Genomic DNA, 10,034 nt, shown 5'->3' on the forward strand with positions numbered 1-10,034 from the left:
TTGCTTTATTTCTGCAGTGTATATACAGGTATAGGCCTTAACTGTGTACTTGCATTTATTTGGTACGATGTGCACATTATATATGTTTTTACATTGAACTTGTATTTTTAAAAAACGTAATTGATTACACTATTGAACGTGTTTGAAATACAACTAACATATTTATTTTTGATGCGTAAGGACTTAAGACCGCTTAATATAAAGTGGGGCCCATATTTCAACTACACATGACATACCTGGATGACCTTCTACATTTAACAAAGTTAGCATTAAATTAACAGACCACACTGACAAAAGGATTTGTTTGTATTGTACCGTTTAATCCATGCTGTTTCAAATATATGAACATCATCTATATTTAGCGTAGCTTCTCATCAGTCCATGTAGCTTGTAGTTAATAAAGCACGTGAACTAATCTCCTTCATGAAGAAAATTAATAATTAAAACGTTACGCCTCTGTTTATAAAATTCAGTTTCCCGCCGGTGACCCCGTGTAGTGAGGTCTTGTCTTAAACAAGGTGGTCATAGTCAGTAACTGGTCCGGAATGAATCTCCAGCCTCTCTTTATCTGATCAATGAGCTTCTCCAGACACTCAGACTGTTAATTGATGAAGTAATCCAGTCATTAATCACTGTAGGGGGCTAATGAGAGACGTCTGAGTAAATAATGCTGCTGCCTTGTCGTTGATGCCATCATCATCATCATCATCAGCTTCCTGTGCGTGTGGACAGAAGAGAGTGCAGCAGAATGCCTGGGAGAAGGAAAAATTAGCAGTACATTAAAAGAAGACAGCAAATTAACTACATTAAAATGAATTAATCAATAGGTTTCATTTATCTGTATTCATAAACGGAGTCCTGAAACTCAATGAAAACTGACGTCACTTATAAAAGGGGCCTGTCGTAACATACCCAAAACCGTATAAAACTCCAAACTTCATTAAACCTGGGGCCTGCTTCATAAAATACGTTTTTCAAATAAGCCAGGATTATCTGTATTTTCGTTATTTTTCATTTCATCTTATTTAAAAGTCATTACTTTAAAAATGTAAAATTAATCTCTTTTTTTTTTTTAATTTAGAAATGAATTTACGTTTCTCCTGAGCTGCGGTTCATTTCTACCAAATGCATTTTCAGGTTACTAGTAATTAAAGAGCAATATTGGTCTGTGTAAACATACCTGTGGCTACAGACACATTGAGAGATTCTACCCCAGGGTGCAGGTTTCTGCGTGGAGGGATGGTGAGCAGGACGTCACACATCTGACGCAGTTCTGGAGAAAGACCGTCACCTTCTCCACCTGACAGCACACACACACACACACACCAGTGTAACGCAAAGAGAACAACAATTCCCAGTCTAAATGTGTTTGAGCACACACTCGCCGTTACCCATTAACAGTAGTGTATGTCTGGACATCTTGAAATCTGAACATGGCAGAACTGTGGACTTAGGACTGCTTTCTTCTAACCCAACAGTACCAACTACTTGCCAACCTTCTTCTGCTTTCACCTATAAGATCAAGAAAAAACTGGTTATTGCTCTTAAACAAGGACCAAGACACAGTCTAAACCTTAACGGTTTTCTTTACCTGCCCTCTACAGGCTACAGATGGGATGGTACATTCACTACTATTAAGTTGCAGAAACAAAGGAAGAATGTTGCACAATTTGTAAAACCATGAACTAAACCACATTTGTGTCATTTAGCTGCCCTCTGCTGGCTGCAAATGGAAATTCAGGCTATGTTAGGACGGGCACAAAAAAGTTTTTTTACTATGTGAAACAAATTTGCACAAAATCCATTTTTGTGTTTCCATTCTGAGCCGGAAGGTTTTAAATCAGATACGCACCCGATATCTGAACATCTACATCTAAACATGTAAATCCTACTGAAAGTGGCGTGATCGGTTTCCAGACCTTAATCATATCTTTCAAGCTGCTGTATCCAAACACCTGGGTGACCTCCATCACACCTGCACTGGCTTTACTCACTGTGGGCGTCAGAGGACAGCTAACACAACACACAACCACAAGGAGACGTCAATGGTTAATAGAGCTTTATGTAAAACATTCAATTTGATCAAAATACATGGTCCTACATTCAGTTAAACACTTTTTTTTTAAACTCCACCTGTCATGGATGCTGCTGGCAATTCGATCCACTCCCAGGAAATATGCAGACCTCAAAATGGCACCGAGATTCATTGGATCCTGCACTCCGTCCAAAACCAGCCATAATGCCCGGTGATTCTTCACCTCTGGAGATCTCGCTGGTTTTTCCTCGGTGGCGAACTCAAGAGGACTGGCCTGCAGACACAACCCCTGGTGCACCTTCCCACCACACATCTTATCCAGTGTTGGCTTACTGACCCTCTGTACCTGCACCCCCCGCCTGAGGGCCTCCTGACAGACCCTCAAGAGCGTGTCTCTCTGCGGCCCGTCCCCGCTCTTCACGAACAGACGACTCGGCCTCCTCCGGTTCTGCGTGAGGGCCAGCAGACACGGGGCCACGCCGAACACGATCTCCAAGTGTTCATCTTCGTTTAACTCCGATTCTTTTCCGGCATGCCTCAGAGCCCGTCCTCTTTCTGACTCGCTGAAATCCTCGAACCTCAGTTTCTGAAGCTCTGATGACAATTTTCCCTTCTGCGTCTTTGCCGATCTGGAAAGGTCCTCTCTGGCAGAGGCGTATTTATGCTGCTTGGACTGCTTTTTGAGTTTGCTAGGGTTAAATCTCTCCCCTGACTTCGAAACACTGTCTCTCGGACAAAACAGCGCTCTTGTGCAGCTATAGGCTTCACGTTGTGTGAAATGCAAGTCCTTCAGCCCTGCTGAGCAACATCTAATCCCAGTTCGATTGGACGCTAGGAGTATTTGGATACTTGTTTTCCATGCCTGCATATTTGCTTTTAATAACTTGCTCATATATCCCCCAATAAAAATCAGAACCTTAAATCATTTTAAGACGGTTTGTCGGTTTTTGCTGGCCTAAAAAATCTAGTTACATGGTTCATATCGACAATTTATGTGGCTTTTAACAGATTATTTATTTATTTATTAAAAATCTAATTATTAATGAAACAGTAGCTGCTGCTAACCAACAGGATACGATGCCCTTCAGAATCAAAGCACCGGCATCACTTTATGCTCATTAAATAAGGCAGAATTTTCAACATTAGCAGCGTAAAATGCGATATCAAATAAAACCGACCTCAGGTATATCTACTCCACTTCATTATATTCGTTTTTCAACAACAAACAAAAACACGTGGGACAGCTTTCGGTTCGACGGCATCACTTCCGCTCTGAGGTACCGCGTCAAAGCCCGACGCTGGCTGATCTGAGAACACAGCGGTAGTTATATGCGCGCCGAGCATGCGCGTGACTGACTGACTTCCGGCTGCTTCCGGTAACGTCAGTGCGTTACTATGCAACGAGACGCTCTGGTGTGTAGTATTGTCTTCCTACAGGAGCGTTGCGTTAAAAAGTAAAGATGTTCATCCTCCACGCTTGCTTTGAGTTTTTGAAATAGTCAGTCAATGCGAATGACACGCTGAAGCTGAACACTTCTATCTTTCGAGGCCGAGTGTCAGACATGGCGGACGGTTGGTGCTCCGACACTGGCGAATCGGTTTACCGTTCCCGGGATGCAGTTAAAAACTTACGAATACGGTAAGTGTCGTCTTTACCATGTCTACTACTATGGTATTCTTATAAACGACGTCTAGAACAAAGTAAATAGGTGAATTTCATTTCTATGTACCATAGTATGCCCATCTTACCACGAAGTCCATGTGCGATTGTATTTACTGCGCGTGGCACTTCAAGTCACTAAAATACTACAGTTTATGTTTTAGAGTGCGCATACAACGTGTGACCTCCACAGCTGCTTTGACTCAACATCTCCATCAGCAAGTGCTTTCTCAGCAGGAGAGAGGAGTTATAGAGCTGGACACCTTCAGCTCTCAGACCCAAGCAGCTTCCAGTACGTCAAGGATGCTGATATAAACCACAATTCGCTGCCATGTAGCGGATAATAATTTTGTCTTTTTCTTTCTAACGCAGACACAGATGCGGAAGAACTGGTGGTTGGTTGGCAAGAGAAGTTCTTTAGTCAGGTAGGCCGCTAGTGAGGGAAAAGCTGTGAGTGCCACCAGATTTCAAAAATGGGGACATGTTCTATTTAAATGGTGGGGCAAAATATCGGGGAAAGAATTAAAAAAAAAAAAGCAGACAAACCAGAGTTTGTGTTTTAACTGTTACGGGTTTTCTGTTCTTTAATTACAATATATAAGTGTTATTCTATTAGTTTGATTATTATGATTTTTCACACTGTGCGAATAGTTGATGGTAATCACAGTGAAAAGAAAGCAGTGCAAAACAATATTAAAATTCAATTATGACTACAAAAACACATTATATAAGAACATATGATAAATACTGTAGGTATTTTAATCATTTTCTGTTTGTGCAGTACTTAATGCTTTACAAGTGTACATTTTATTGGCTATTTTGAACCACGCTGGTTCGAGTCGAGGGCAAAAACTAGGGCTGAAAATGAGCACATCTGGTCATTCTATACTAAATATGACTTTTTCATAGTGCGTCTGATGAGTTGTGCTTTGTCGTTCATGTGCAGTATGAAGTGGACCTTTATCAAACAGAGGCAAACTGTCAAACACCTCTGGAGCGTCAGTATCACACAGACATCGTGGCAATGGAAAGATCAAAAAGAAGACAAAACCAGCGCATTTTCACCTACACAGACTTTGATCGCTTTTCCAAATGGGAAGAGGTGACTTCACGACACCATTTTCTTTTATGAACCCGACAAGAACATGCATACGTGTTTCAAAAGAAGTAATTTGCATAAAGAAAATAAAGCATAATTTTGGGACCATTAAAGGGACGGTCCACCCTAAATAATAAATTAAATTTCACTCCATTGCATTCCAAACATCTTTGCTGAACACAAAAAACTACATTTTAATAGAGCGCTGTGCAAAATCTAAAATAATCTTTTTCTTTACAAAAGATATGTGTGTGTTCTGTGTATATAAATACACATGCATGGATATATTTAAGAAAATAATAATATTAATTATATCATTAAAATATATACATGTAAATACTAGTATTGGGTTCTGTGACGTGATGGAGATTGAACAAACTTTCAGGATTTGCAGGATTAGTTTTGACAAAACCAGACCAGTCCGATCTGGCTTTGTTGGTACCGTATTATATTCATATTATCTATATGTTTATATTCATTTAAAATAAAAGCTTAATAATTACATTAAAACTTAGCCGGCTTGTGTAATGGATTAAGTGTATAATAATTATATGAATAATATAAAATAAGAAAAAAATCATCTATGAAAATAAGACCTGTTTTCTTTTTAAAAATGTTTAACTATGTAAACGTCCTTCTATTTGGAGTAAGAGAAAATCTATAATCTATATATTTAAGAAAAATGTTATGTTTATGTATTAAATACATTTCTATATAAATTGTAGATGTATAAATGTAAATACTTTCTAAAGATATACTGTATGTCTGTGTGTTTATATAGACGAAATAAATATACAGATTACACATTTGATATATTACACACATGCAAACAAAATCTCTTATTTTGGATGTGATTAATCGTTGCACAGCACTGTTTTGAAGAATGCTGTTAACCAAACAGTTTCCGTTCTCGGTGACTTGAACTGGATTGGTTTTGCTGATATAATGAAAGTAGGATGGACTGGAATAGATTTTCCTGTTCGCAATAAAGAAACTCAATATTTCAAAATGAACTATTTATTTTTTATTTATTTAATAAGTAATGAACTACTTGGTGTCAGATATGACTCAGACACTGTTTCTACAGGTTTGGTGAGATTCACCAATAGACGTATAGATGTATTTTTTGCAGTTTTCTGAGGTTGTGATTGTATTGACAGCAAGCTCAGAGCCTGCTGATCCCAGCTCAGCCTACGCCAACCTTTTTAGCGGAACGCATGGCTAACGTTAGACACAGGAGACAAGAGAGACGTCCTGTGTGAGTGTACACCAGAAGCATATAATATAGTTAGTTTTCTGTCTTAATCATATTTGTAAAGTTAAGGAGGTTTAACTGTTTTTTTTTTTTTTTTTTTGCACGATTAAGAGAGGCTAATGTTCCCAAGTCCCGTTTAATCACATGGGAGCCTTCGGAGGAGTTCATAAAGAACAGTCACATTATCAACACACCAGTGCAGACCATGTACATCATGGGAGATCTCGGCCCTTCAGGGAAGTAAGCGTGACGATCCACTTCTTTATTTGACCGTAGAGGCATTAATAATGCATTTAAATTCGTGTGAAATAACCAGACACGTGACTGTGTTTTACAGGTTGGGCCTGAAAGAGAATGAATATGTATTATGCGCCATAAAAGCAGATGGTAATGGGGTAATCACAGTAAAACCAGACTTTAACAACAGCAGAGGAGCCTACAGGCAAGATCTACCGCTTCTGGGGATTTCTCTTGGGAGTAAATATTGCGATTGCAGAAGGTGTATCCGACTTTCTCTCTCACCAGGCTGGAAACGCAGGGGGAGAAGAGGGAGGTGTGGAGGCTGTATCTGGAGAACGCCTCGGCACATATTCATTCAGAGGAGAGAGAGAGAGAGCAGCGCATGTACAGAGACGTAGGTCCCTTCGTCCTTGACTCGCTCAGACAGTGAAAGGCAGCATCCTGACCCGGAGTCACACGAGGGATAGATTTGAAGCACTCCTAGTAACGGTCATTTATTGACACTATTATATATAGTACTCACTTAGGATATGCTGTTAGATTTTTGGCAAAAACAAGGCAGAAAAAATGTTCTGTTCTGTTTTTAGGCAGAAAAAATGAGCTAAAATAAGCTCTGTCTATCCCGAGCATCTTCATCATCGGAGTCATCATTCTCACACATTTTTCCTTTTTTTTTTTTTTTTTAGCTGTACACACGTCACAAAGATTACCTCAACAGCCTGGTCGGCCAAGACTTTGAAATGGTAAGAACTACAGTTTTTAATCAGACTTACGGTCTCATACGTGTAATTTAAATAAAAAAAACATTTTCATTCTGATTGCGCAAACGTTTTCTTTAGCCACCTCTAGGGATCCTTCGCCTGATTGTGAATGGAGAGATTGGTGAGCATTGACAGATTTATTGTGCTCAAAGCAGTGTAACATCACTACATTAAACACATGCTTAAATTACAGTCCAAGAACTTATTGTTCACATCATAATATGCTAATTTTCCTCTCAGTTTCTGCTCAGGGCTATGAGTATGACAATCTTTATGTCCATTTCTTCCTGGATTTACCAAATAGTAAGTCAACAGTACTCTCAACCACACACAATGGAGAAAATATAAAACAGTTAAGTCTCATTTATAAATGTATGCATTGCCAGTTTTTTTTAAATGAAAACAGAGGTGCACATTCAGGTTTTTAAATGAACGAAACGGCATTCTGACGTTTAAGCGTGAATTAAGTGGCCAGACGTCAGTAATTAATGTTGAGGTTGTTCTATGTTCCTCAGATTGGTCCAGTGTTCCCTTTCACTGTCTGTCCGGTGTGACTCAGACGTGTCGAACACGCAGCGTGGGAAAGGTGAGATGTCCTTTCAGTAAACCCCGTGAACCGGTTCTCACGGAACTGTGCTAAACATGTTCTCTGTTTTATAGGAGGACGTTGCCTTCTTCTCCTATCCATTCAGCTTTGAGTCCTTCTTTCATAAGGAAGATGAGTCTGATGGTGAGATCTAGAACATACGTAACTAAAGAATAGAAAAATACATTACACGGACAGCGTCCTGAAGATATGAAAATAAATGACCAGTGAATAAACACAGATGCTGATAATCTGCTCAGGCTCGTTACCTCAGTGGCCGGTGCTGTATTTCAAAGTCCTCTCGTTGGATTTCTGGCAGCGCTACAGAACTGAAGGCTATGGCTTCCTGGTCGTTCCCTCAACGCCGGGTAGGACAGTCTTTTGTTCTGACGTATCTCAAACTGTAATGTGTCATTCATGTCTGATGTTCTCCTAAAACTTTTCTTTCTAATGATAACCAGTTCGCAAAGCATTCATTTTGTTTGGAAAAACCAAATTAAATTGTGATGTGGGTGACATTAACGCCATATACATCTGACAGGTTGTTTAGTTCAATTTACCATATATAGCACAGATATTTCATATTTAAATTGTATATCGACCATAAACTTTTTAACAAACATTCGTTTAAATTCATGTGTAATTTCCTCAACACCAATGAGAACAATTAATAAAATGATTATACATACCGATTTGTAAACAGACATCTTTGTAAAATGCATCTGGTAAAAATACATTCATGGTCAAATTGAGACATGTGTATCTGCTTTTAATATAAACTATTTTTATTTCAAATAAATAAATAAATGTACCCCCTGGGTGACCCACTTTATTAATGGCAACAATGCACTTGTGTTAAAAGATTTTAAACTCCGGACATCATTTATATAATGAACAGTTTTTATATATATGTGCGTGTGTGTGTATACATGTATGTGTGTATATATATATGTATATGTATGTATGTATGTATGTATGAGCTTGTTCAGTAGTGACTCGATGTTTTCAGGTTATCACAGGATGACTTGCCACACATGGAGACCGCTCCAGTCTGGTACGGTGGCTGAACTGAGACGCTTCTTCATCGGTGGAGCACCTGAACTCGAGGACATCAGTTATGTCAGAGTGCCAGGCACTTTCAAGGTGACTCATACATTTCCTGCTGTAAAGATCTGCTCTACCCAGTAATTCAGTTTAACAATTTAATGTTCTCTTGCTTCTATTTTAAGGGCGAGCGGTTGAGTCGCATTGGCTTTCGCACTCAAACCACTGGAAGCGTGACCTTTACTCTTAATTGTATCCAGCATGCCAGGTTGGCCAACGCAATTACTCAATTTTCTGATTGCGGCAGTACTATTTTGCCCCTTTAAGACCGTAAGAGCTGTTTGTATTGTATTCAGGGCCTTTATTGATGCCAACACCCTGAAGAAAAGGAGGCAGACTGTTCTGGATCAGCTGGGCGGACACAGTCAGCAGGGCTCTGTCCATAATGTTCTGGGTAAGACAAGACGAAATGGCTTTATTGCTATCAATTAGTGCCACTTGCTACAGTCACTGTTCAGAGTTAGAGATTTAAACAAATATATATTTCACAAGATGTATATACGCTCTGCGTTTGTGATTTCAGAGGCATTTCAGAGAGCACGTAAGCGCATGCAGGAGGCAAGAGAGACTTTACCCAGAGATCTCATCAACACCTCTGCCCAGTTAAACTCTGAGTCTTCGGCATAGCAACAGTACACGTGGGACGTGTGCAATAATACTATTCACAGTATTAGTGTTTATATGTGTACAGTACATTTTTTGTATAGTTTGAAACGTATACATTTTTTTTCCAGTGGTGTTTTATGCATTGCTTGTCTTAACGTATGTAAATTCGGTAAAGTTTTCACTTTTTGCAAATTTACTTAATAAAAATAGTATTGTATTGTAATATTGTATAGTACTGTACTGTAAAAACGAATCCGGACTGCTTTGGTAAGTTATCAAGACTGAGAAGTCTCAAAGAAAGAACACACTCATGTTGGTAACAGTCACATCCATGTCAAGAGCACGACATGCTGCTTTTGGGCATTAAATAACGCTGCCAAACCCAAGTAAATCACATCGCATGGTTTATTTAAAAGTTCTCCAATACATTTTCCATCTGACAGGGAAACTCTGTCCAAACCCTAATCTGTCTCTGTTTTTAGTACATCCTGACAGTAGCGTTTCAATGCTAACGGGATCGCGCTAGTTAAATCTGAGCCTAATTGTGCATGTTTCACAAACTGAAATTTCACGCAGCGAGGCTTATTATGTTTGAATTATTTCCCTCTCGGTACACTTTGTGGGTCGTGAACACGTGATGAACCGCATCTGTGGTTAGGGTGAACTTATGCTGCAGACCAGCTCACTT

At 39.3% G+C, this 10,034-nt stretch overlaps 2 protein-coding genes across 3 annotated transcripts; one reads left to right on the forward strand and one right to left on the reverse strand.

The window, feature by feature from the left end:
- Positions 1–299: 299 nt before the first annotated feature.
- Positions 300–3,331, reverse strand: mrm1 (mitochondrial rRNA methyltransferase 1 homolog (S. cerevisiae)). The gene is made up of 5 exons (XM_043239404.1): positions 2,134–3,331; positions 1,920–2,013; positions 1,392–1,512; positions 1,181–1,300; positions 300–752 (listed from the first exon to the last, which is right to left on the reverse strand). The coding sequence occupies exons 1-5, from the start codon at positions 2,925–2,927 to the stop codon at positions 709–711; spliced, it is 1,173 nt and encodes a 390-aa protein (XP_043095339.1). The 5' UTR covers positions 2,928–3,331; the 3' UTR covers positions 300–708.
- Positions 3,332–3,386: 55 nt separating this feature from the next.
- On the forward strand, positions 3,387–9,629 carry mks1 (MKS transition zone complex subunit 1). Of its 2 annotated transcripts, XM_043239363.1 has the most exons (18): positions 3,387–3,674; positions 3,860–3,987; positions 4,068–4,120; positions 4,642–4,797; positions 5,955–6,052; positions 6,161–6,289; positions 6,387–6,491; positions 6,575–6,683; positions 6,976–7,032; positions 7,129–7,171; positions 7,291–7,353; positions 7,566–7,636; positions 7,711–7,780; positions 7,897–8,004; positions 8,646–8,779; positions 8,866–8,948; positions 9,037–9,134; positions 9,264–9,626. In XM_043239363.1, exons 1-18 carry the CDS (start codon positions 3,598–3,600, stop codon positions 9,365–9,367), a joined length of 1,686 nt encoding a protein of 561 aa, XP_043095298.1. In that variant the 5' UTR covers positions 3,387–3,597; the 3' UTR covers positions 9,368–9,626. The 2 variants fall into 2 exon arrangements, with proteins under 2 accessions (XP_043095298.1, XP_043095299.1); XM_043239364.1 differs by lacking the exons at positions 3,387–3,674; positions 3,860–3,987; positions 4,068–4,120 and having other exon boundaries at positions 4,698–4,797; positions 5,927–6,052; positions 9,264–9,629.
- The last annotated feature ends 405 nt before the right edge of the window (positions 9,630–10,034 follow it).

This window comes from Puntigrus tetrazona, chromosome 5 (assembly GCF_018831695.1).
Source record: "Puntigrus tetrazona isolate hp1 chromosome 5, ASM1883169v1, whole genome shotgun sequence".
In the NCBI taxonomy this organism is placed as follows: domain Eukaryota; kingdom Metazoa; phylum Chordata; class Actinopteri; order Cypriniformes; family Cyprinidae; genus Puntigrus; species Puntigrus tetrazona.

Excerpts from the sequence above, each read along its gene's own strand:
- mrm1 (XM_043239404.1), bottom strand. The coding sequence starts at position 2,927 with ATGAGCAAGTTATTAAAAGCAAATATGCAGGCATGGAAAACAAGTATC. Across the intron at positions 1,513-1,919 it reads GCTTGAAAGATATGATTAAG|GTGAAAGCAGAAGAAGGTTG; the intron begins GTCTGGAAACCG and ends TTGATCTTATAG. Across the intron at positions 753-1,180 it reads CAATGTGTCTGTAGCCACAG|GCATTCTGCTGCACTCTCTT; the intron begins GTATGTTTACAC and ends TCCTTCTCCCAG.
- mks1 (XM_043239363.1), top strand. The coding sequence starts at position 3,598 with ATGGCGGACGGTTGGTGCTCCGACACTGGCGAATCGGTTTACCGTTCC. Across the intron at positions 7,781-7,896 it reads TAAGGAAGATGAGTCTGATG|GCTCGTTACCTCAGTGGCCG; the intron begins GTGAGATCTAGA and ends TAATCTGCTCAG. Across the intron at positions 8,949-9,036 it reads AATTGTATCCAGCATGCCAG|GGCCTTTATTGATGCCAACA; the intron begins GTTGGCCAACGC and ends TATTGTATTCAG.